General features: G+C 39.0%; 1 protein-coding gene across 5 annotated transcripts in view; it reads left to right on the top strand.

Annotated features, from left to right (window-relative positions):
- VCAN (versican) overlaps nucleotides 1–27,253 on the top strand; it is a 135,866-nt gene that overhangs the window by 47,069 nt on the left and 61,544 nt on the right. For 4 of the 5 annotated variants that reach the window (XM_073344417.2, XM_073344418.2, XM_073344419.2 and 1 more), the window contains exons 6-7: nucleotides 1,712–2,005; nucleotides 12,812–16,294. In XM_073344417.2, the coding sequence (XP_073200518.2) occupies nucleotides 1,712–2,005; nucleotides 12,812–16,294 (3,777 nt within the window). The remainder of the gene's footprint in view (nucleotides 1–1,711; nucleotides 2,006–12,811; nucleotides 16,295–27,253) is intronic. The other variant, XM_073344420.2, reaches the window with a different exon arrangement.

The following is a 27,253-nucleotide window of genomic DNA, read 5'->3' on the forward strand; positions in this document are numbered from 1 at the left end:
GTGACCCTCCTGCAACTCCTTTTTGGGTCAGGATCCCCAATCTGGGAAACGTTGGTCTCCCCTGGGAAATCTGTATAGTATAGGGTAAAAGCACACAAAAGACAAGATTTCATGGTCCATGATGCATTTTTCATGGCTGTGAATTTGGTAGGACCCTGCCTATAATAGTAGGCATACTCCCCTTGTGGTCTAAGGAGCTCAAAGAAGCATTTTGCCTCCTGATGCTACTCAGTGTGATGCAATTCTGTGCTGTCCCTTACTCTGAACCATCCTTAGCAGGTCTAGTCTGACCCTTAATGGCTACAGTGATTTATCCCTAGGTTAGAATTTCCCTACAATTTATATAAGGAAACTCATGCCATGAAATTGATATTACAGCTGTAATAATAAATCACAGTGCTTCTAAGAACAAGAAAAAAATTAGCCCAGTGCCTGCTTTCACACTTGCATTCCTTTCAGGCCTAAACCAAGGATAATATTGAGGTGACTGGACCTGCTCATGGGGATGCAGTCTCTCCATCTGTCTTTTGCTAGGTTATCTAGAGACAAATACATAGGTGAGACAGATCATATGTCTAATGTGGCTAAGCAGCTCTCCCCAGCAATAGGAACCTTTGTATTCTGGTCCACCGATGGGAGAAGATGGGAGAAAAATCAACTTCTCATAACAAGCATCTTGAGTTTACACTACTCTCTTTAACTGAACATTTTTTAACTTTATATTTCATTAGCTACAATCTTAAGGCTAGACAGAGGAAGGTGTCAAACATTGCACCATTCCCAGGATATGGGTTTTAAGTTTGTTATTATTTTGGTGGGTGAAGGAGCAGCTCTGATTCTAAAACAAAACTCCAAAAAAGATCATTCACAAAAGGGCTATTTACATTGGAACTGATTCTAAGACACAGGAATCATTTTGTTCAAACTCCATCAGTAATTTATAAGTGGAAAGGTGTTACTTGGAGATTAATATTCACTTGAAGCCAAAGTGCACAAGGGAGCTTCTGGACTAATTTGTCTATTTCAGCGAAAGTCTCAGACTCAGGGCATACCATAATGTGTCCAGTGCTGATTCTTTTTTTCTTTTCATTGGGCATGCTATCAGTAGTTGACCTGTAGAAGTATCACTCTGAAAATTGATTTAGAGCAGCCAGTAAAGAGCATTTGTATTCTTTGAGCCTTGAGAGAGATCCTAGTGATGACTAGAAGGGCCAAGTAAGAGGCCTGCAGATGTAAGAGAGTACATTTGCTTTCACTGAGAAAAATAAAAGCACTATCAAACCATGTTCCAGGTTCACTAAGTGCACTGAAGTCACAATGCCTGTTTCAGCCCAGGGCTCAAGTAGAAGTCACATATGGTTTGGCTCCCCTGTGCCCTGCCTGCATGTTGAGGGGAGGAGTCTGTCTCCAACCCCTGCATAATTCCCTCACAAAAAGGTCACAGATTCAATCTCTGTACTGTGTGGTGAGTGGGTGAATTTTATGTGCATGTATATAGTGTGAATTTTGGGCAGATTTAGTTCTCAGCCACAGAGCACACATGCAAAATTTGAAGGGAAAGGCCATGTTATAAATATCTTACAGGGGGAATGGGACTAAATTGAGTTGGTAATGGAAAGTGAGTCTCAACCTTAATAATGGAGAGGCAGTCGGAGCTGGAGTATCAAGAGGGAACTGTTCGGTAAAACTCACCATTGTTTTTATTCCTTAGGTGATGTGTTCCATGTGACACTGCCCAACAAGCTAACCTTTGAAGAAGCTAAGAAGCAGTGTGAGAAAAGGGATGCAGTTCTTGCTACAGTGGGCGACCTGCATGCTGCCTGGAGGAGTGGCTTTGACCAATGTGACTATGGCTGGTTAGCTGATGGCAGTGTGCGTTATCCTGTGTCTGTGGCCAGAATCCAGTGTGGAGGAGGTTTACTTGGGGTGAGAACCCTGTATCGCTATGAGAACCAAACAGGCTTCCCCTACCCACATAGCAAGTTTGATGCCTACTGCTTTCAACGTAAGCTTTTTTTATTATGATTTTAAGCATGCATTTCGGTCACAAAAGGGTTTAACCTGCCATTTTGCTTGATTCCATTGCTTACAAAGCATGTATATTGTGACAAAAGCATTTCATTACTGTGGCTTTACAGAACAAACAAAGAAGCCAACCAGAAACAACTGTGTTAAAATAACATTAAGGACAAGGCAAGGAACTATGGAGAGAGGAAATGCTGAGATAAAGTTAATCTGTGTCCTGTTGTTCCTCAACAGTGTGGCAAACATTTTTCAACAGCCTCCCATGGTTTACTGGATTTCTTAGTGCTGTGGAATTGCAGGTGATGCAGTGCCTGGCGAAAGTGTGCTGGAGTTAAGGCATCAAGGCCTGATCTTGCAACCCATACTGACAGTGGTATTCCTTTTGATTGACATCAATGAAATCCTTATTTCTATGACTAGTCCCATTAAAGTTAAGGAGTAAGAAGTATTTGCATGAGTAAACATTGAAGTATTGGGCCTTTAATTCAGGACTTCTGTTTTTTTGGGGTCCTGTTCAGTGACAGTAAGTCACACCCACTCAGTGTGTCACTCTGTCTCCGTCTAGTGGAGGCTGCGACACATATAGAGGTTGATGGGCCTGCTACAGAGCTAGGTCCTTAGCTCAAACAGTAAAGGCTACGTTTTATGATCCCAATATCCCAGTTCAGCCCTCGTGCCTGATGACATACCCAAGGGTGTGGCATAACATGGCATGTTAACTGCTCTCAACTCTAAGTGAAGGTAGTGGGAGCTGAAGATGCTCAGCACATTGCTGTACTGGGTGCTCTTGTTTTTTGTATTTTTAAATAGTTTTTTTTCTACTGGTTGTGGGTCAGATCTTATAAAACTTTGCTCACAAAAATAGTCTCATTGACTTCAGAGGGACTACATGTATAAATAAAGACTATATTCATGCAGGATTGGTGGCTTACTCATCTAGAGTTTGTCTTACAACTCAAGTGGGAGATGACTCAATATATTTGCAATTTGTTTGTTTATGATCATTTTAAAGTATAATGGGTGAAATTCACCCTATTGTGGAGGGACTGCAGAAGACTCTCCAATGGGTTGGAATAGTGGCTGTTCTGGGGAGGAGGTTGTTTGAATTGAAGGCTGGAAGCCTATCCTCAGTTAGAACATTGGATTTCACCTCCCCAGCCCAGTTGCTCTTCACTCACATAGAGTCTGGCTACTGCGCATTAGGTGTATAGAGTGAATTTCACCCTATGAAAATATAATTTGTATTTTCCACTTTGTACTTTATCCTTTCAGGAAGTTTTTCTTAAAGCAAATTTTGACATACCCCGGGGCTTATAAATATCCTTCACAAGAATTTGCATGGGGTCATTGGGGTTTTTTCCTTTACTTTTGTGTATTTGCACAGAGGCTCACACCATCTGATCCACTAGATTTAGACCTTACTCAGCACTCTCCTTACTCATAACTTGCTCAGGAAAATCTCCTACTGATCATTGAAGAGTTACAGCTTGTTCCTGCCAGATACTGAGCACCGAGGAGACCTGCGTGAAATTTGATAGTTGGATTGACCAAAACATTTTCTGAATTCATATTGAATTCACAACAATTGTTTTGATTAGGATTAAAAAAAAGAACTAGATAAATTCATGGAGGATAGGCCCATCAATGGCTATTAGCCAGGATGGGCAGGCATAGTGTCCCTAGCCTCTGTTTGCCAGAAGCTGGGAGTGTGCGAAGGGGGAATGAATCACTTGATGGTTACCTGTTCTGTTCGTTCCCTTTGAAGCACCTGCCATTGGCCACTGTCAGAAGACAGGATACTGGGTTAGATGGACCTTTGGTCTGACCCACTATGGCTGTTCTTATGTTGGGAAGAAAAAGAACCCCCCCCCAAAAAAACAAACCAAACCAAAACAACCCTGAAAAAAATTGAAATGTTTCATTTCCACATTTTTAAATGAATAGTTTCAATTTTTCAATTCAAAATGACTTTTCATTTTGAAATTTACTTCAATTTTGTTAGTAAAATAGGAAAACATTTTTAAAAGCTCAAACGTGAAATGACATTTTATTTCAGGTCAAACAAAATGTTTTATTTGATGCTAAACAAAAAGTTTCACTTTTCAGCTTTCCAAAAATTTCAAAATACTTTTTTTCAATTTTTTGAATGGCCAGTAAACTGAAAAAATCACATTGCTCTACTTATGAGAGGGATTGGGTATCTTCAAGTCCCTTAGATCAGTGCTACTCAAAGTGGTGGTCTGCGGACCGGTGCCAGTCCGCGAGCCATCGGCTGCCAGTCTGCGCGCACATTGGAAAAAAAAAATTGCCAGTTCCCCACATCACATAGCTTGAGAAGCACTGCCTTAGATGTCAATGGAAGAGCATCCAGCTCCTCTGAGTTGGCACCTGGCAAGATCAGGCCCTTAATGAATACAGAATATGGCTCAAACACACTCACGTATTTGTTTCCATAAACAGAGAGGTAACTGGTGAACTCTGTGTCACCAGATTGTATGTAGCATTTGGTTTTATTTAGTACTGGTGCAATATTGAATGCAATTCAAAATGCTAGAGAATACTTTTTGAAGCAATTCACTATATTTCCATACCATATGAGTTTTGTTTATTGTTTTTCATGTAAAAGGGTTGAAGTTATACATTGCCTTTTTTTGGTTTGCAAATTAATAAAATCTTTACATCTGTGAACATTGTCTGAAACACAAAAGCAAAGAAAAAAAACACAATGACCCCATGCAAATTCTTGTGAAGGATATTTATATTTACATGGCTCCTCAAGGACTGTGCACCTGTTTGCCTTTCTTCCCTCGAAGAGCTAAGATCCAGAAAGGAGGGAGGGGAAAGGAGGAGAAGCTAAGAACCTACCTAACCTCTGACTCCGCCTGCAAAACAAGGCCAGCATACTGGTAGCAGCGGCTGGCTCTGATGGAAAGTGAAACTGTTCACTCTTTGTGTACAAGAGTCAACACGAGAGAGATTGTGACATAGTTAACAATCTCTCTGTGGCTCTCCCTAAGGTGAGACAGCTCCACACTGCACTCAGGACTGTGGCTTAAATGTCACAGTCTAGCTCAGAGTGTCACATGAAAATGCAATGTACAGTCACTGTGAGGCTCTGTGTGATACCATAATCCCTGATCTGAAGCTCAGGCGCAACTGTTCCATATGAAACTGGTTAAGAGCACTCCTTTGCAGCAGTCACCACACTGCAATCTTGGTTTCTTAAACCCTTGCACAAAACCTCAGTAAAATGTTTAGTGCTCTGTCAGTATTTTCATAATGTATCTTGTTATATTTTCCCCCTAATACTTGAATCCTGACATTTAGGGGACTTGTGTTAATGGAAAGTAAGTTTAAATAATTGTTACATTCATTTATTAGATCAGAGGCTGCTAATTGGAAACACACAGCATTCCTCTGTGGCAAAATCAAGCAGAGTTATCTAGGTAGCGCCAGGGCCTAAAGTCTGCAAAACAGATGTTTTTATCGTTGAAGGCAATAATGTCACATTTTTACTGTGTCCCAGTAAACTTTCCTCTGCCTCATAGATTCGAAGGCCAAAAGAGACCATTGTGATCATCTAGTCCAGAGGTGGGCAAACTACGGCCCGCGGGCCACATCCGGCCCAAGGGACCCTCCTGCCTGGGCCTTGAGCTCCCGGCTGGGGATGCTAGCCCCCGGCCCCTCCCCTGCTGTTCCCACTCCCCTGCAGCCTCAGCTCGCCATGCTGCCAGCGCTCTGGGCGGCGGGGCTGCAAGCTTCTGCCAGGCAGTGTGGCTGCCAGAGCCGCCGGCCTGCCACAGTGATCTAGACTGCACGGCAGTGTGGCTGGCTCCGGCTGGGCAGCGCGGCTGCCAGTCCTGGCGCTCTGAGCGGCAAGGTAAAGGGGTGGGGAGCGGGGGGTTGGATAAGGGGTAGGGGGTCCTGGGGGGCAGTCAGGGGACAGGGGACAGTTGGATAGGCATGGGAGTCCCGGGGGAGGAGCGGTCTGTCAGGCGGCAGGGGTGTGGATAGGGGTTGGGGCAGTCGGGGGACAGGGAGCAGGGGGGCTTGGATGGGGGGTGGGGTCCTGGGGGGGCAGTTGGGGTAGGGGGTCCCGATCAGGGGACAAGGAGTGGGGGGATTGGATGGGGCAGGGGTTCTGAGGGGGGCAGTCAGGGGGCAGGAAGTGGGAGGGGATGAATGGGGGCAGGGGCCAGGCTGTTTGGGGAGGCACAGCCTTTCCTACCCGGCCCGCCATACAGTTTCGGAACCACGATGTGGCCCTCAGGCCAAAAAGTTTGCCCACCCCTGATCTAGTCTGACCTCCTATGGAACACAAGCCATAGAACTTCCCCTAAATAGTTCCTAGAGCAGATCATTTAGAAGAACATCGAATCCTGATTTAAAAATGGTCAGTAATGGAACTTGTTCCAAAGGTTAATTACCCTTACTGGTTAATTACCATCAAAAAATTGTCTTTTTTCCGGCCAGAATTTGTCTAGCTTCAACTTCCAGCCATTGGATTGTGTTATACCTTTCTCTGTTAGAGTGAAGAGCCTTTTATTAAATATTTGTTCCCCATGTAGATACTTATAGACTTATAGACAATCAAGTCACCCATAAAGCTTCTCTTTGTTAAGCTAAGTAGACTGAGGTCCTTGAGTCTCTCACTATAAGGCATATTTTCTGGTCCTTTACCCATTCTCGTGGCTCTTCTCTGAACCCTCTCCAATTTATGAATATTCTTATTGAATACTGGGCACCAGAACTGGACATAATATTCTTGCAGCAGTTGCACCAGTGCCAAATCCAGAGGTAAAATAACTTCTCTACTCCTACTCCTAGTCGGGGAGAGGGAGAGCTCAGTAGTTTGAGCATTGGCCTGCTAATCCCAGGGTTGTGAGTTCAATCCTCGAGGCGGCCATTTAGGGATCTGGGGCAAAAATTGGGGATTGGCCCTGCTTTGAGCAGGGGGTTGGACTAGATGACCTCCTGAGGTGGTCCCTTCCAACCCTCATATTCTATGATTTACTGCTGCTTCTATGATTCTATGATTTACTCAAAATTCCCCTGTCTATGCATCCAGAATCACATTAGCTCTTTTGGCCACAGCATCACATTGCTGTGCTCATGTTCAGCTCCCTAATCTTTCTCATACTACTGCCTGAAAGCCAGTGATTTAACTTTTTGAATGTAATGCACATTATGCATTTGGTATGAAGTGAAATGGCAATGATTAAGGACCTCAGTTTACCACTTTCACTCATGCTGAATAATATCCTCTGTGTCTTTGAGTAGTACAATTGGAATATGTGGGACACATGTAAACATATGCTTCTCCGCTCCAGAGAGAGTGGCTGACTCTGGCCCTTGTGGAGCCAGCTAGTGGATTAGATTTTTCAAATGCTCCAAAGCAACAGATCTGTGCCAGAGTAGGCATCTGTCTTAATCATTATCAAAACAAACCTTGTATTTAAAAAAGGAGACACCTCTTCCTTCAGCCCAGCATGAAGTCTTTATTGTGATTCAAACTCTCCTTGGTGGAAATTCTATATATTGAATTTAATTTTGCAGTTAAAGTTAGAAGAAACCTCCAACCCACATTCTGAAGATTGCTAGCACAAAGCACAATTTATTAGCTTCAGATAAAATCATGAGCCAAGAAAAAAATCTATCTATAGTACAGTTAAGTTTAAGATTTTACTTAGTTTGCTTTCCAGTTGCAAAACCATACTGTACAAATAGTCTTGACTTTGGAAAATGAAATGGGCTCAGACTAATAATTTGAGATGTGAAGTCTAAAGTCTTGTTTTTAAAAAACAAGAGACCATCACTTTGATCATGTATTTTTTTTTCTCTACAGAAACCATATGGCTTATTATCTTTCATTTTCTTCTTGGTTGCTTACAGATGTGTCTGAAGTCTTCTTGAAGTTTAACCTCTATTAATTGGTTTATTGTGTTTATTTCCTACAGCTCATGTTTAGTCCCTTATTCTGCAAGGTACTTGAGATCATGCCTAAAGCATTGACTTTGACCGTAGAGTTAGGCATGTACTCTAGGACGTTGCTGCATCAAGGCTATCATCAAAAAAGTCTTTTATCTGTTAAAAGCTAAGATTGCTTTTGGTGGGATAGGGAATGTTAAAAAAGAATTAATTAGAAAGCAAAATTTGCTGAACACTGATGCTCAGCTGCAGTGGAACAAAATATTATTTCAGCCAAAAGTGACTTCATTTCTAATGGATACTGGTTTTATGGCTACTCATTACAGAGAGGAAAAGGGTTTTTTTGTTTTCTTCTCTTAGGGTTTGATTGAAAATACACTGAAGTCTGTGGGGGTCTTTCCACTGACTTCATTAGGCTTTGTATCAGGCCCTTAATACTGCAGCAGCTAGAGAGTAAATCATGGACTACTTTTTTTTATCAACTATTGATTGGAGTATGGAGGGGTTATATTTTTTTGTGACTCACTTCAAAAAGTGGACTTGATGAGCTTCTGCATGGACATGTTTGCTGGGCGTGTTTCATAAGGTACTGATGTAGTAGTATAAGGCCCTAATTCATCTAGATACTTAAATGCTGTATGCCTCAACTTAATCATGTGAATAGTTCTATGTATTTCAAAGGGACTATTCAAGTGCTTAAAGTTAGACATATGCTTACGTGTCTTATTGAACTGGGCCCTAAGTATCCTGAAAATGTAGACGTACTTTATTTGTAAAATGTAAGTAAAATTAGTATTGTCTGCCTCTAGAGAGTAAATTAGAGATACATTTCTTATTAAACTTCTCAGTTTGTGGTCTCAAAGTTAAAGCATTTTGTTCTCAAGCCATATAGTGTGTTTTCCTAGATAAAATTATTAGGTCTTAATATAACTTCATTTTAATGACCTTATTTAAACAACAGTGAAGAAGGAAGAAAGCTGTTCCAGAGTGAAAGCATAAAGTAAACAGTTGGAGAATGAAAAAGTACAGTATCTCTACCAATTCACATAAGGTCCATCCAAAATCAACTTCATTCAGGTTGTTCTTAATATAAAAGGAATCAATTGAAAGCAATACAAGATAGCCTTTGATGTAAGCAGCAGTTGTTGAGATAATTTGCTTTCTTGCTGCTAAAAGATTCATGCATTTTATTAGGAAAATCTGTCTCATGTCTTACATCAGAAGAAGCACAAAGAAGACAGCTTCTTGAACACATGGCGCAAGGAATACAGTAATGCAAAACATCTGGATAGAGAAGCAACCAGTTAAAACTGGAGTTGGAACCTATTAAAAAATCAACTTTTTTTTTTTTGTACAAGGCAGAAAGAAATGCTGGTAGATGTCTTCACTAAGAAGAAGCATCTGTGTCTCAGCTAATTCTCTCAGTTAAGTTTACAAATCTGAAACATGTCCATGAAAAATGTATACATCATATTAGTGATAAGGCACTTACCTAGTGTAACTGAAACAATCCTAGAGATGGTGTAAATTAGCACTGCTCCTCAGATTTCAGTTTGTACCAGCAGAAAATTTGGCCACCTATCTATAAACTGAATAGAATTTATATTGTATTCTTCTTCTTCTTTAGGAAATAAAATGCTTGTTTGTTTGTTTGTTAGAGTTGGTCAATTAGTAATTGCTGAACCAAATATCTGATGCATTTGGCCTTATTTTTTTAGTTTGTTTATTTCTGCTCCCTCACTGAATGTCTGAAACTTTTTATCAAGAGATTAGCAGTTAGTAAGTCATGAATAGTAAGTAACTGCATATCAGGCATGAATTTATGGGAAGATGTTGAAACTGAAAATACACAAACTGTGGAAAGTTAGACTGAACAAATAGAGGTGGGTCCAATGAGAACATCTGCAAATGCCTCACTGCAAATCCCTGTATAAGAGGTTGCTGAAATAGAGACTTCAGTTGTAATTCATTAAACTTTTAAGATTTGCAAACATTTTAATGAAAACCTGGCAGTCACCTAAAAAGTCACGAATAACTAGTATTACAAAGCCCTCAAATAGTGGTGAATCACATTCTGTCTCTTTATTCATAAATATATTTTGATTCTGGCTTTATTTTCTATTTTTCCCCACCTCTATTTAATATTCTTTAAAACAAACAATAATCTTTGTTCCCACTTGAACAGACTTTAGAGAGTGGCTCACACAAGAACACCCCGAAACTTCTGGCTTCTGATCCAAACTTAATGAATGGATCTAACTCCATACTGGGTGTGGACCGAACCCTTGGATCCTAATGCTCTGAAATTTGAAGAAGTTTAGATCCGGATTTGGATAAAGCTGGTTGACCACCTCTTTGTCTACTTCAGTGTATAATCTGATAGTTTGTCTGTAAGGGCAACATTTTCAAAATTAGGTGTGTGAAACTTCAAACCTACATTTGTGTAGGCCTAATTTATGCACACAAATATATTATATGCATGAACAAATGCCTACGCCCTGGTCTACACTATAAACTTGTGTTGGTATAACTACATGGTTGCTCACGGGTGTGGAAGGCTTCTCACATCATCCTAGCAATCGCCTCTCGGGGAGGCGGAATATTTATGCCAATGGGAGAAGCTCTTCTATTGACAAAGGTAGTTATCCTCATTAAGTGCTACCAGTGCAACTGCACCACTGCAGCACTATAAGTGTAGACAAGCCCTGAGAGACATCTAATTAGCCATGTGCATGTGAAAATACCTGATATGTGCATATGTATTGGGTACTCTTGAGCATTAAACAGATGGATGTGCTCAATTTGCATGTTCCTATATTCTCCCTTAACTTCTTCCCCTTCTCTGCCTGTCCCATTACCTGTTCTAACAATCTTTTCCCTGTGCTCTTCAATTCTGGATGTCTTAGTGGATAGTAGATTCTTCTTTGCTCCATCCTCTGGAATATCTCCTTTCTGTAAATGTGACTCTCTGAATCCTATCTCAAACCTCATCTTTGTCCCTGATCCCTGGCCCTCAAGTAGGAATGATAAAACTTTCATATCATACACTGAGTCTCTGGGTTTCCCTGAGCTCATTCATTAATTCTGAAACCCAACTTTTGGCCTTTGTGCCTGTCTTCCTAAAAAATTGTAACTACATAAATGTCTTGCATGTTTGTGTAGGGATTTTAATTACCTGATTAGATACTTAGCAATGCTTTCCTATGAAAGAGGCTGTAGGTTCAATTGTGTTGTGCTGGGACAGTTAGTGCTGACTATGGTGACCAGATAGCAAGTGTGAAAAATCAGGACAGGAAGTGGAGGGTAATAAGACCCTATATAAGAAAAAGCCCCAAATATCGGGACTGTCCCTATAAAATTGGGACATCTGGTCAACCTAGTGCTGACATATTTATGTACTAAAAATCTTGAAATCATCATCTATGTCCTAATAGTGACTCTAAGGGCCATACTCTACTCTTGATCCACAACTGCTGTCCCCTTATTATTTGGTGTCTTAAAGGGCCCAATCCTGCTGTCCTTTCATATATAATGCTCCCAGTTTTGTGTGTGAAGGGAAGCAGGATTATTTTCCAAAAGTCAACTTCATTGCAATACAAGGTTTCTGATTTTACCTGTGGGTATTTTTTCGTCCTCCGTGGATTATTGTTCTCACTTTCAGACCTAATCTAAATGCTTGAGAGTACAGTTTAGATGGATTACAGCAAATCTTGTGACATTATTATACAGTGTTTTAGGATGGCATGTTAGTTTCTGTTGCCTAAGCACACTCCTGTTGCTGTCAGGGTTCCCTTTTGTGATTTGTAATTATGTGCTGAAAATATACTAAACTGGTATTTTACTTCCTGTTATACATGTGAATTGTATGCTAAAGTAAGCCTTGAAAAAACACTCATGACATTTGCAATGCAACTAGTACATAGCATAGCATAAAGGCACCAGGGGAAATGGGAAACATCTCTTCCTTTAACTGCAAGAATTTTCTTATAGACTGAGAGTATGACATGAAAAATTCAACTTCAGCATTTCAGTCAGTACAATAAAGAGCAATATGTTTGTATTTTGTTGACATTATGTTGTATAAAGACCTCTGATAATGTTAATGTAGCACCATGAAACTAATATTACTGACATGCTTTGTTGCTCCTGTTTTTGTTGTTGTTGTTGAGCAATGCAAGAGATTCCCTCCCCCAGGTCTGAGGATGCCTCCCTCACAGCGCTCCCAGCTCAGGGAGCCAAAGACAGGACTTTTGTGAATAATATTATATCCTAAACCAGTGTTTTCCCAACTTGGGATACCGCTTGTGCAGGGAAAGCCCCTGGCGGGCCGGGCTGGTTTGTTTACCTGCTGCCTCCGCAGGTTCGGCCGATGGCGGCTCTCACTGGCCACAGTTCGCTGCTGCAGGCCAATGGGGGCTGCGGGAAGCAGCACGAGCACGGCGTCCCAAGTTTGGGAAACCCTGTCCTAAACTAAAATTAATAACATTTAATTTCCTTCCATTACTTAAAAACACTTAATAGCACCTCTAAATTAAAAAAACTCAAAACCTGGTAGACAAATACTTTGGCTAAAGGCAAATTAATTAAAGCCATTCAGTGAAAAAATACTGTTCTCACATTCAGCCCTAATCTAACTTCCTATGAGTATTGTGTATGAACTCCAGCAAATCTTGTGGCATTTGTAATACAGTGTTTTTATGTGGGCATTTAAAGCTGTACTGAATTCATAACTTTCCTCTAAAACATTTTGTTGCTTTCATTCATTCTGTTCAGGTTTAACATTTACTTTGCATCAGAAAAGTATAAAAATGGGCTTATTTATACCCTTTCTAACTGCTTCTTTAACATCTTTTTTTAGGTAAACAAAATATATCAGAGTCTGCATCTGTTGAGCTGGACATTCCTATGGAAAGTGGGCCAGCCAATCTGTTAACAGAGCTAAAAATAATACCTGGCAAAGCTACTCTTAAACCTGATATCTCTGATAGTTCAATCACTGAATCAGTTGTCACCAAAACAAAGATTTCATCTTTGGAAAAAGTGATCCTGGAAAGAATAAAGGAAGATACAATACTAACTACCAAAGGGGGTGAGAAAAAACAAGAAGAGAAGATGCTTAAGGAGAACATTAAGTTAACCACTATTCTACCTCAGATTGTCACAGATGGCAAAGTAGATACTTCTGAATCATTGGAAATGACTAAAGCTGATGCCACACCTAGGCTAGCAGTGAGTACACCTATACAAGAGGAGTTGGAGCACACTTATTCTGCAGCAGAATTATCTAAGAAATCAGATATGTCTAAAATCAGAGAGGAAGTTTATTTGTCCTCAATAATTCCAGAGCATAGAGCAGCTACAAGTGCAATTCCCACATCACTTCCAGTCACAGATTCATGGGAAGATGTTGAAACTGAAAATACACAAACTGTTGAAAGTCAGACTGAACAAATAGAGGTGGGTCCAATGAGAACATCTGCAAATGCCTCAGCGCAAACCCCTGTACAAGAGGTTGCTGAAATAGAGACTTCAGTTACACTAACAAAGGAGGAAATGTATCTTAGTGCTCAACCTACAAAAGAATCAATGGAAGCAAAAACTCATCAGAAACTTACAACTGTTGTAATTCCCAAAGATCTGCACACTGATCATCATGAACCTACCACAGAGGAGGAGAGTGGCAAAGCAAGCACATACACTGTTATGCCTCACCACAGAACTCTGGCTTCTAGCAGAATCCCAGAATTAGAAGTAATTACTGTATCAAAGACATTCTTAGATGGGCATACTGTAACTGCTAGGGCACCTTCTACAGCAAGTGAGTCAACTCCAGCAGTTAGAATTACAGAGGAACATATTCTATTTGATAATGAGGCATCAGCTGAAGGAAGCAGAGAGGATTTGGAGGATGTGCAGCCTACCGATGCACTTGAAATTTCCTTTGGACTACCTATGTCTACATCTGTACTAACAGTTAATCAGACAGAAGCTGAGGCCATCACTGTCTCAGAAGGTACCACTTCACCACAACGGGTAGTAAAGGGAATGCAGACTGACATCTACCCATTTCTAAAAACAGAAGGGTCAATCATCTTAGAAAAAATGAGAGAGCCAGAATTGAGAACAATTGATGTCACAGCCCCCTCTCTCACAACAATTATTCCTGATTCTGATAAGGACAAAACAGAACCTAAGGGACATATTGCTAGTGAGAAATTCACACTTGCTCCTCAAGTTTCAAGCACTCCACTATCTACTGGTAAAGATCAGGAAAATGTGACAGAAGATTTGCTTCATTATGTGAAAACATATGGAGCTTTAAGAACAGGAGATGGTATCTCTGGAATGGAATTTTCTACAGCTTCTCCAGGGCAACTTTATATTGTAGAACATACAAAGCACTCTGAAACAGCAATTTCAACAGAAAAAGATAAAACTAAGATAAGTGTTGAGCCAACAGAACCAAAAACTGATGAAGAACTTACAGCTATATCAGCTCATATAGATCGGGGTAAAGATATTACAAGTGTCTACTCTACTCGCAGAGCTATAGAAATGGAAGTGATCACAGTATCAAAAATATCACTAGATGAAAGCAATGCAACAATAAAGCCCTTTCTGCCATCGGTGCCAGCATCAAAAGCTACAAAATTACCAACTGCCAGGCCCCCTGTCATGGAAGTGAGTGACAGAGAACAACCGACAGAAGGTTTTACAGAACATGAAGATGTTGTTTCAAGGTATCATGATACTGTGAGAACATTTATTCCTGCACCAGAAATGAAACCAGAAGAGGCCACTGAAAAAGCACTATTTACTGAAGCCCTTACATTTACAGATAAAGAGGTCACAAAATATGCAGTCACAGAGGGTGGCCAGATAAGTACTGGAATAATCATTAAAGAAGAATCATCTGCAATGACATCCACTACTGTAAAATCCTATGAAGAAAAGGTTGAACCTAATGCAGGAACAGGAGGGCAAGAAGTTGTTTGGACTGAGGAAGGAAGTACTATCGAGCAGGGCCAAGACCTAGGAATCTCCAGAGCAATAACTACTATTCACCCACATGTGGAAACTCAAGATACAGAAGGAACAGTATTTCAAAAGGAACACTCTACCAAAGATGAAGTTCTGGTACAAATGGTTACTGCCACAGAGTCCACAGCATCCATTTCTAAAATGGATGTGACATCTACTCAAGTACACGTGGAAACAGATGATCAGAAAGTTGTATCCAAATCTGAATCTGCTCAGACAACTATTACTGAAAGACAAGATGTGATCCAAATTACTGAAGAAACAGTGGAAGGAAAACCATATGGAATTACTATAGAGCAACTGGTTACTACCACTGATTCTACTGCAACTACGTCTAAGGTGCCTGTGACATTTGTTCAAATATATGAACAAAAGACAACTTTAGAACCTGAATTGGGTCACACAGCTATTACTGAAAGGCAGGATGTGGACATAATTACTGAAGGATCAGCATATGATGAAATACGTACAACTACAGAAGCTTTTGTGCCTGATATAAAGATAAGGGATTATGGAAAAGTTCTAGCATCTGGTGAAACAACCACTGGGACCATACAGCTTTTACTGTCTCCAAAAGTTGATGCTGTTACTGACCACAAAGTAAATACCACTGAAGTTATGCAAGTATCACCAACCACTGAAACTCAAGTAGATGAAGGTGGAGTACCACGCATCAAACAAGAAAATGAAACGGAAGACAGCAGTGTGGTGAGTTGGAAATCTGAGTTACCTTCGCATACAGTGCCTACAGGTCCTTCTGCACCAGAAGGTATTACTCATCAGATTGAGAAATCTACTTTTGTGGAAAAAGTGAAAAATTTTACAGCCCATAGTCTGGAAGGTTCAGGAATATTGAAGGAACCTAAAGGAACAGAACCAGTTATATTTTCAACTATTGGAACAGATAAAACAACAGTTCTAAGTGCAGCAGACAAAATCCAACCAACTTCAACTACCAAATCCTTTGTTACTAAAAAGCCTCCACGTATAATTGACAGGGAAGATGAGGAGGAAACAAGCATAGACATGGTAATAATTGGTGAATCTACTTCTCCCAGTAAAACCACTACTGATGATGGTCTGACAGGCAAGACAGTGGAACCAGAAATTGATAAAGAATATTTCACATCATCAAGTGCCACTGCAGTTGCACGACCTACCAGACCACCCAAAGTTGAGGAAACCACAGAGGTTTTAGAACCTCAGGAAGTGTCTCCCTCTATTTCAGATCTTGAAACAAACATGGAAGATGAATCTGACATAAGATTTATTGTTATTGCCATTATGGGCAATAATACAGGTAAGAGTTTGCCCTTTAGACCTATGACCCATGTCCCCACACTTTGCCATAACAGTAAGGTTTCACAGTATACCAGAAGTTATTCTTTGAAGCACAGGTTTGTCTAAACAGGAGTTTTTAAGTTTTTTTCTAGGTATATATTGGTACTAATTATTTAAGATAATGTAGAAATGTACATTATAATTGTCTTTTAGTCAAATTCACTATGGTTGTAAGAAGGTGCAAATGTATTGTATTTATTATTGGGAGTCATAAGAATGGTGTTTGTCATATGATGTACTCAAATCACTGATTGGACTTTCGTTATCTGTGCTACAATGCATTTTAGTTTCACAGCTTCCATGCCATACATTATTACTCTTAAGTGTAGCATTAGATGGTGTTAACATTCCATTTGTCTGTAGCCATTAACAATGCCATTTACAGTGTGGTCAGCTAAAACATTTGGGAACATCTGTTACATCCACAGGTGGATGTTGTGGGATTTGGGGGACAGGATATTTGCCATGGTGTATCATCATCATTTTCCTGATTACTTTGCAGAGTCTGTGATGCAAATTACCATAATTTGCACAAGTTCATGAAGATTTTTAGCTGAAGGCACTGTATTTGCATATGCAGCTTTAATTTCATGGGTTTCCAGAACAGAAACTGCAAAACTACTTTGAACTAAAGTAGCATTGAACTAAGCTACCAATTCCTGAATTACAGTATTGTATTAGACAACTGGCCATTACTTGAGATCTTTCACATAGTATTAAGTTTACAAAAAAAGAGATATGAAAGTGCTGAGAAAAGGGAGATTAACTGAGATATATTGTAGGGTTTGTCAAATTTCATACTATGTTTAATTCATTTATAATTATTTTTTTCCACAAAAAAATTTTTTTCCACAAAAATATACATTTTATTTGTCTTTTAGCCTAGCTGAATATGTTGCTTCTGTATGATTACTTAGAGGATTCTTTTCCCACTTATTCATGACCATAACGACCATTAGTGTTAAGAACCTGATCCAACTCCCATTATAATTAATGCAAGTCCTTTTACTGATTTCAGTGGGAGTTAGTTTGGGAGCTAATAGAGTTGTGTGCATCAATCAAAAGGCAAAAGTAGATCCCTAAATGTTTACAATATAGTTAGCAGAGCTTGTACAGAGTGCAATTTTTTACTTTTGCTTATTTTATACTATATATCTGCAATATTTAAACTGCATAGTCTTGACAAATACATTGAAATCAATTGGGCCTTAATATACTAGACTTGAAAGGATTACATGATTTTTTTTTAATTGAGCAGTACTTTTGTTTCTGGAATATGTGACACATTAGCAGCATTGTGGGTTTGTGTTCTGCCTGGTGCCTATATTTAGGAAGTCACAATTAGATGAGACACTCTCTGATGAGCCACCTCAAATGATTGAGGTATGTGGATTGGATTTAAGTCAGATACAAAATACTTTTGAATTCATGAAAGTTTGATTAAATCAAATCTCTATCTAAGGACCAGATTGTGGAGTAGAAGAGGCCATTTACTTGTATGCACTAGTGTAACAATACCACAGCTTACTGTGCATGGAAGGAAGCAATCTTCACAGAGATGCTATATCCTTCCCTCATGCCTGGGGTCAGGAAGGGTGGGAGGGTTTGGGGAGTGAGTGTAGCCTTGACTCCTCCTCCCCCAAGATGAAAGTATGCCAGGGCATCAGGGAGCATATGCTGAGGCAGGTCCCAGTTCACGCTTTCTGTGGAGCAGCAGCAGTCAGGGGAGGAGGGGTGCTGTGATTCCCTGAGTCACAATTCCCTCCTGGGATGCTCCAGCGGCAACACAAGAGTGTGCAGTCATTTTCTGTGGGCCAGATCTTACACTAATGATCTAGCCCTTAGAGCAGAATTTCTTCAAACTTTACCTTCTGTTAGAGTTTCAAACTTTTAAAATCTCTCTGTATGTATTGGTGTATGTTTGTGGGTGTATGTGTCAATGGTTGAAGCCATGGAGTTTTAAAACTGTGTCACTAAGGATGGTTTATTCTACCAAGTATGAATCAAAATAACTCTTTCTGTAAAATAAGGTGGAATTTCCCCAAATGGCACTTTCTCTATTGTGTTCAAAAAGAAGGGATTTTACCATCTTTTTAGCACAGGATTAGAATGGACGTTTGTTCCGCTCCTCCCCCCAGCCTGTTTTCAAATCTGACAACCACGGTATGTGAATTTCCCAGCACTGTAGACATCTAATCAGATAACCGCAATTAAAGGTGCTTTTCTTTTCAATATTCTGAACATTTTTTTTCCATTCCACACAAGGAAAACATTTGCAAGATCACATCAAGCACATTTTCAATTCACTGCTTCTTAGTACGTAAACTTTCTTTTATTCTGAAGGAAATACATACAGTAAGTGCTATAGAGGAGAGAATTTGACAGAGATTACGAACACATGCACTTCACCAGAAGTTAGTTACTACAGAACGTGATGCAGTCTATTTTTGCTGATATGCTTTGAAATGAAAGTTGATCCATAGTCATCAGGGAACCATATAAAACAGTGTCATTGACTTGTTGGTTTTCAGCTAAGGGATCACAGGAAACAGTATTCAGAATTATAATTATCTTTATTAAACAATGTTTGGACTCATTTGCATTAACATATTTTCAATAAAATATTTTTAACACTCTTAAATACAACAATAGGCTAGGGATGGAACAAACCCTGCCAGGATTTTGAAGTACAAAAAGTGTAAATATCGCCTTGCAAATAGCAACTTTCTTATCAAGTCCTGAAAATAATAGCTCTGGAATGTAAATAGCAAAAGAATTACAAGGTGAGCTGAGGGATGTATAATGCAAGCTATTGTATATAAAAGTCTCCTCAGCAGTATTGGTACGTTTGTGTGAGTCAGTTCTCTACCTTCCTTTGCCTCCTTGTCTTCAGTATTTCATTATGTAAGCTCTGGTTCTTGTGTTTTGTGAAGTAGCACTTTCTTATTCACTTTCTCTATCATATCTCTCTTTAGTCATTTCTTCTCTAAGCTGAAAAGTCCCAGTCTGTTTAATTTCACCTCATATGGAAGTTGTTCCATACCCTTAATCATTTTTATTGCCCTTCTCTGTACCTTTTCCAATTCTAATCTATCTTTTTTGAGATGGGGCAACCAGAACTACATGTGTTATTCAAGGAGTGGGTGTACCATGGATGTATATAATGGCATTGTGATATTTTCTGTCATATTATCTATCCCTTTCCTAATGGTTCCTACCATTCTGTTAACTTTTTTGACTGCTGCTACACACTGAGCAGATGGTTACTGAAAACTATTCAAAGATCTTTCTTGAGTGGTAATAGCTAATTTAGATCCCATCATTTTGTATGTATAGTTGGGATTATGTTTTCCAATGTGCATTACTTTGCATTATCAACATTGAATTTCATCTGCCATTTTGTTGCCCAGTTTTGTGAGATCCCTTTGTAACTTTTAACAATCTGCTTTGGACTTAACTCTTGCAAGAACTCCCAGGCAAAGAGGGTGATTATGTCCATTGATGCCTTCTTTCAGGGGAGTGTAGCATTATTATTATTAATTACTGTAGTGCCTAAGGGCCAACCAGGAATGTGGCCCCATTGTACTAGGCACCGTAGAAAAATAGTGTACGTTTACACTGAATGCTTCTTTTGGCAGCATTTAGTGTACATACACATATAGCCTCTCTCCCCATGCACTTGTATATGGCTGTTGAGGCCAAACCCAAGACTCCTTTGGGGTGGCTAGAGTCTGAGTGAATTGTAGCAGAAGGAACTCCCTTGCTTTCTTGAGCTAATGACTTGTACCTATGGTCTCTGTGGGAGGTGGAATGGGGAAAGGTTTCTTGCACCTTTCCCCTCAGCTTAAAAACTGCACATGGGCCAGCCATAATCTGCCACCAACTTTGTTAAAGCACTTTATAGATGTATAGATGTTATAGATGTATGGAACATTATTATTATTAATAATTATTATTTATTATAGACCTATACAGGAATGATCTGGAATATTGACTAGATTGAATGAAACTGAATTAAAAGTATTGACTAGGATATTAGGTTATTCTAGACTGTCAGAAATTAGTGCCTCATATAGTACAGTTTATGTCCCAATTTTGATTTTAAATATATGTATGAGAAATGTTTCTTTGTGTCATTCAAATATTGGACTAGATGTCCAGAGATATCTTCTCCACAATGACTTCTCTTTTTGTGCTGTCCACAAATTAAATAGTTAGACATCTAACTGCAAGTATTTTTGCCTAAAATTAATTGTGGGTGCATAAATGAAGTTTCAGTTACAAAGAGGTGTACAATTGCACCCATGGAAATAGAAGATAGATGAGGCCTGGCTGAAAAGCAAGCCCGTTATGTTATATTTTGGCAATTACGCTGAAATGCTGATAAGAGAGAGACTATAGCTGAATGGATTAAGCTGCTTATTTGTATAAGAATGCAACAGTTTTCCATGAGAGAATTTATTGGCAAACAGCCCAAGCACTGGCATGTGAATGAATCTGAGGCAGGTGCACAAATTAATGAGGAATATAAAGCACGACATTTTCTGACAGTCTATGGGACATGGGCAGGTCTAGGACAGGTGTGCAAATTAATGAGGAAAATGTATTTATACGTGGGGAAACATCCCCTTTTTTGTCATAAAAATGATGGTGTGCAAGTTCCATAATGGAATGTGCTTGAGACTTTATTTACTTGTATAGAACTTCATGCTATTCTCTTTTGCTTATGGTCAGTATTGAAATGGACTCAACAAGGGCAGGAAAAACATCCTTGCACTGCATTATATGATCATATTAGTAATTTTCTACCATATTGAGCAAGTCATATGAGGCTTGTCTTTCACGGTGGAAAAACAAAACATGCCACTCATGATCCTTGTATGTTACATTAGCTCCAGTGGATTGTAACAGTGAGTTATGATGCTGTAGCTGGAAGGGTATGAGCTGGAAGGGTTTTTTTAGCATCTGAAGAAAACCTGAAGGAACTTTCAACTCATAAAGCTTTTATTAGCTGAAAAATGCTAGTGAGGGTGTGTTGGGGGTGTGTGTGTGTGGTTTAACAGTGGTTGAGGGGATACTGAAAAAATAGCTTCTGTCTGTATTAGGAGTAGTTTGCACACCTGCATTTTCAGAGACATTTAAAAGTGCTTACTTAGTGAATAGGTTGGAAGGTGCTTATTAGATCCAGGGTTTGACAACTGCACTGTCTGGTTTCTTGTCCCCTCCAGCCTTGAACAGAATGAAAGTGAGGGAACCTGTGCTTTGTGGGTGTGGAATTTTATGAAAAGAGATTGCGAACGTTGTGTGTGTGATTTCTGTTTAATATGTTTGTTTCCTGCCTTAGAAGGAACTAGGTGTGTGAAATTTGAATGAAAGTAATTACCTTAAACACAGCATGTGGATTAATCACGGCCATTAACCCCAAAACTGGCAAGTAGAGTCTTCATTAGGGCTCTTCATTGGACATTAAGAATACCCATCATGGACCAGACTATTCACATAAAATAGTACTTTACAATGATTCAGTGGAACTATTCATATGAATTATAGTATACCAGTGGGAGTAAGAGGCTCACGATTTGACCCCAACTAGTACCACTGACTCTAATGGGACTATTGATGGAGTTAGGTACTACTCAGTATAAGGGTATCAGAATCTGACCCCATGTGCTCTGTTCTCAATGAAAGGGGCATGTGCAGTGGGATTTGATAGAGTAGCACAGGGTCTTGCTAGATGTCTTTATATATATGCATACACAAATTAGATATTCACATGTTTCACACAGGGAAGGATAGTATAGAATTGGCCTGTATCTAAGTACTGTAAGACGCACTTTACTTTTCCTCTGAAAAGGACCAGTTTGCATTCCTGGCTGGCTCCGGTCATTGTCTCCTGCAAGCATGCTAGCTGGTGGCCACATCCCCAGCCAGGCTGACCATACTTCCTTGGGGCCTGGTATGTTGGCAAGCATGGTAGACATGGTAGCCAATGCCCCCAAACCCTGCTGGCCCTCTCTTTAGTCTTAAATAGGAATCCTACTTTACTGCAGCATGTGTGTACTGGGTGGTAAAAGACTCCCTACACTCTACATGCTTGTGTAATACACGGTAGCATTTTCCCCTTTAAGTGTTATATTGCAAGGAAAATATAACGATAAGTCTAATAGTTTTTTAAAACTAAGATTATTTATGCATAGTGGCATATATGAATCAGGACACTACTCTGTGGGACATATCCACCTACTTGCTATTTTTAACAAGGTTATTTTAATTATATGTATTCATTGTTGAGTTAGAGAGAAAGATATTTGTCCTGCGGGTGAGGAAGCAGCTACGGTAATATCTCACGTATTGACTAAATATTAGACATTTTTCTTCACTGAGAGGATAAATGTATGTTACCCAAATCTATTATTTATTCTTAGGAGGTATTCCAGGTTTATCTTTGTGTTTTATAAAGAAAGTTTTACATTCCTTGTTGTGTAGCCCTGTCATTATCTATGGTGGTTATCCAATTGGTTAAAAAAGCAGATGTATGGAGATGGTCAGAGAAATTTTGACTAAACCATATTCCATCCGAATATACAGTTCTGTTGAAATAGAAATGCTTCACCAAACTGGGTCAGCTTAGCTGGAATTTTGTTTTTAAAAAAAGAAGTTCGGACAATGTCTTAACATACCATTTTGATAATATCAGAACAAATATTTCAGTTTCTCATTTTGAATTTTTATGTTGTATTATATTCTACATTATAATATATTTGATAATATAATACAAACATTAAAAACTCTAAGTTGAAACATTTTAATTTTGTTGAAACAAAGCATTTGGAATGACCCAAAACTATATTTTTTTCCCAATTTTCCTTCACAGAGAATTTCAAAATTTTGGGGTGTTGCTCCGATTTGGCATGAATCTCAAAATCCTCTGTGAAATGGAACATCTGTCCTCTGCATAGCTTTGTTGATATATGTGAACTGGATTGTTTTATTTATGAGCAACAAGTTTAGCTTAATCAGCAACTTCTTAGCTCTTGGGAAAGCTATCATATATTTAAAAGTTAATATCATTGAACTAGAATGGTACTACAGGAAAATGGTCTCTTATGGCTATGTAAATGCCAATTCAGAGAGGTGACATTTATTTTGAAAGCAAAGCCAGTTGGTTCTGTGACAGTGTTCTCTTGCCATAACTTCATGGGTATTATGCCACAAGATTGATCCAAATACATTTCTCTCAGGTGGCTTATTGGTGCAGTAGTGTGTAAGTAGCTCACTGTTGGCCTGATTAAGGTCCCCTCTAAGTTAATACAAAAACTCCCATTTATTTCACTAGAAGTTGGACCAGGCACTGTATTCTCATTAACCTGTACCATTCTGGATGACCTTGAGAATGGATCAGTTGTGTGCTTTTGCCAAACAGAGAGAAGGGGTCAAATTAATCACTGCTGTAAATAGGCTCAGCAAATGGGTTCTGACTTACATCAGCAGTAAATTATTGCCATGGCCAGACATCCAGTATTCTGACTGGCTGTCAAAGATGCCATTTGATATGGTAATTTATTTGTCAACGGTAGACCCCCATCTTTTTGTTTCTGTGCAGTAATGCGTCAGTGCTAGGGTTGAGTTTGTCTGTTCAACTAAGACAGAAAATCAATTGATATTGAAAATCACATTTCCATATGAAAGACAGCTGCTACTTGTTTGGTTAATAAGGTAATTAATCTATCAGAGAATTATAAGAATCATTTTCATATCCTGAATGACCTAATCCTTTACGTATCCATTCCTAACAATTGGAAAATATAGACAGAGAGCCAGATTCGCATCTAAGTTGCTCCAGAATAAATCCAGAGTATCTCCCCGCTCTGGTACTTGAGATCAGAATCTTGCCATTGTAATTGGCATCAGAATCTGGCACAATGACTTCCAAATGAGTTTGAAAGCTGGGTTTTTTAAAAATACATTTAAGGCCATTTGGCAGCAGAGACATAAATCAATATATATATATATATATAAGCCTGTTTGAAGGATCTATTGCTTAATTAAGCCTGCTAGAATTTCACCATATTACCATACTCTTGTTTAACCAGCATTATGAAGAAATGAGACACAAATACAGTATAAATTCTGTTTGAAATGCAAATGAAGAAGTCATTTGGTATGACCAAAAACCAACCAATAAAAAACAAAAACGAGTGTAAATTCATGTTTTTGTGCATTATTCCTCCTTCCTCTTCAAAAAATGAAATACAGCTTTGAAATCTCACATTTATTAATTTAAAAAACTACTGAATAGTGTGCTGGCCATGATTGTTGGCTCTTTCTGTGGAACATATTATAGAATGATGAATATTTTTTTACATTCCTTTACAGACAGCCATAGAGACCAGAAAACAGTACCCTCATGTTACATACTGTTCGGAGGATGCATACACATTCCCTGCTGTTTGTGCATTGTTGCCAAGGAAACCTCCCAGATCTAGACACAGGGATTACACACTTCAAGCTTCCTTATAGCTCTTTGTTTATTCATGAGACAAATGAATGATCATCTTATTCATAGGTACAATGTAGTTTTTAGGAGAAGGAATCCTTTTTTAGAAGTTTCAGTAACATATATAGATAGTCCTGTGGAATTTTAATGTGTACAAGATGGCTGTTTTCTCTTATGTGGAGACTATTTGCAGAATATGATTTCTATTTGGAAAATAGCAGTAGTTTTTAAATAGGTTGGTGTGTGTATCCAAGATGTACTGTACTTTTTTCTCTGTTGAGTGAGTGAAAGTTTCTTGCTATTCAAGCTTTTTTCCATCTTCAGAAAATGCTTGCTTTACCAAAAAGTAGTGAAGATTTACTTTACATGAAGTGACTCTGCTGATGAAGCCTAATTCAGGATGGCTACGTGGTTTGGTGTCAGGAATGTAAGCTAACATCACTTTAAAAGTAGCCTGAAGGTTAAAATGATTCACAAAAGTAGCGCCACTGAGAAGAACAGGTAATAACTACTCTGGTGACAACGGTTATGTCAGCAATTCATGCTTTTTGAGCTATTCATCATTTTCTCTAGCAGTTTTTTTTTTTAAATGTCGGGTCTCTATGGCAGTACTTTGAAACAGTTGAAGTTTTCCTGCTAGCACAGTAAATATCGTTAGCTTCTTTTCCACATCTGTCTCCCTCCTTTGGGCAGGGTGGATCTAATTGATAACACACAAAATACATATTGGTGCTTTTCTTACGTTTTTTGTGAATTATTTACATGGCATTGTCAATCTGTGCTCAAAGTGTTGGCTGTGTTTCCTGAAACTTTTGGGAGCATGGAGTTGAGATTGTCCTGTTCTAGTGAATAATTCATATTTATAAGAAAAATGTTGAATGCAGTGTATTATGATCTAACTGTCTGACCACCCAGTGCATTATTACTGTTGTTACCATCCAGAAAACTAAGTTCCTGTCACCACACAGCAAAAGAAATCTTCTGATCAACGGGCTATATCTTTAACCCCTAAAAAAGATCAGTGCTGTCTTTCCTTTACTTAAAATTTGTTCTTGTTCAGGAGCAATTTGGTCTTCTGAACCAGCCATGCCTATTTTTAGGCTGCCTCTGCTCCTCTTAATTAATCACTGTCTTTGTATTTTGCCATCATTAGGCTACAGAATAAGCGAAGACATCTGGTGATATATATTTATCTATCTGCTGTTGTTCCATATTTTAAATTGTTGGGGAGCTCCCAAGTGCCTTGAGCAGAGTGTGGGGAATGCTCTAGAGACAATAATGATTATTGTTAGTAATAATAGTATGTCAAATTCTGAATTCCTCATGCAGTCTTTTCTTACTCAGGCAAGAGTCCCAATGATTCAGTGGGAGTTTTGCCTGAATAACAAAAAACAAGATTTGGCCCATCGTTATGGTTTTCTATGTCAAGAGAGCTGTATCTATAACACACACACACACACACGTCATTCTGAGTAGATATCTAAACTAGTTTTTCTCCTTCCGGCAACCTGCACTAACTACCTTAAAAATGTGAAAATACGTCATTCTTTCTTATCCTATCCTTTGCCACTCTGCTTACAGTGAGATTGTGAGTGATCCAAACATCTTTTGCAGGACTATTAAATCTTTCTGAATATAAACCTTGAAGTCTCTGTAACTGTTATATATGGTTGGGTCATATGTGGGCTGACAGGGTCAGATAAAGACCCCCCGAAGTATTCTCTGGTGAAACAAAACCAGCAGTGATAATGGAGCTGTAAGGGTCAGTGTACCAGTCTCTGAATCCTTAATCTGACTTCTACCTCACGTGAAGATATTCCTCTTTGTGCTTGAAGGAACTGGAGATAGTGTAAATTCCCACACGATTTCTTTAATTAATCATCTGAAAAGCAATGGACATTAGTTAATTTCATGGCTTGAGGCAAAAGGATAACAATTGCCCATTCAGAAATAACATCGGTTTTACACCTTGAAATGATTTAGCTGCAAGTGGCCAAATGGAACCGCTCTTTTGCATTGGTACTGGTAGGTAGCAGTTCAGCACTCTCAACTTAGAAAAATGCTGAGCTTTGCTGTACAGAGCATTAATAAAGGTTTAACCTAAAGTCCTGAGCATTGGATTGTTACTTTGTGTAATAGTTTTAAGTAGAGCTGGTAGAAATTTTATGTTCGAAACTTTTTTCAACAAAAAAGGTGTGTATTTTTAGAAAAAAATTATTTGGCAGAATTTTATTTTTGTTTAAATGATGTCTCATTTTTAAGCGGAAAGGCTGAAAACAGAAAAAAAATGGAAACCAAAAATGAAAAAAAAATTCTGTTTTCAGGTTTTGGTTTTTCAGTTTTTTCTTTTTTCCTCCTTTCTCTCCTCCTCTTCCCTGCGGGAGACGAGAGGAAGAGGGGGAGAGAGAAAGTGAAAGAAAA

This window comes from Lepidochelys kempii, chromosome 5 (genome assembly GCF_965140285.1).
Source record: "Lepidochelys kempii isolate rLepKem1 chromosome 5, rLepKem1.hap1, whole genome shotgun sequence".
NCBI lineage: Eukaryota > Metazoa > Chordata > Testudines > Cheloniidae > Lepidochelys > Lepidochelys kempii.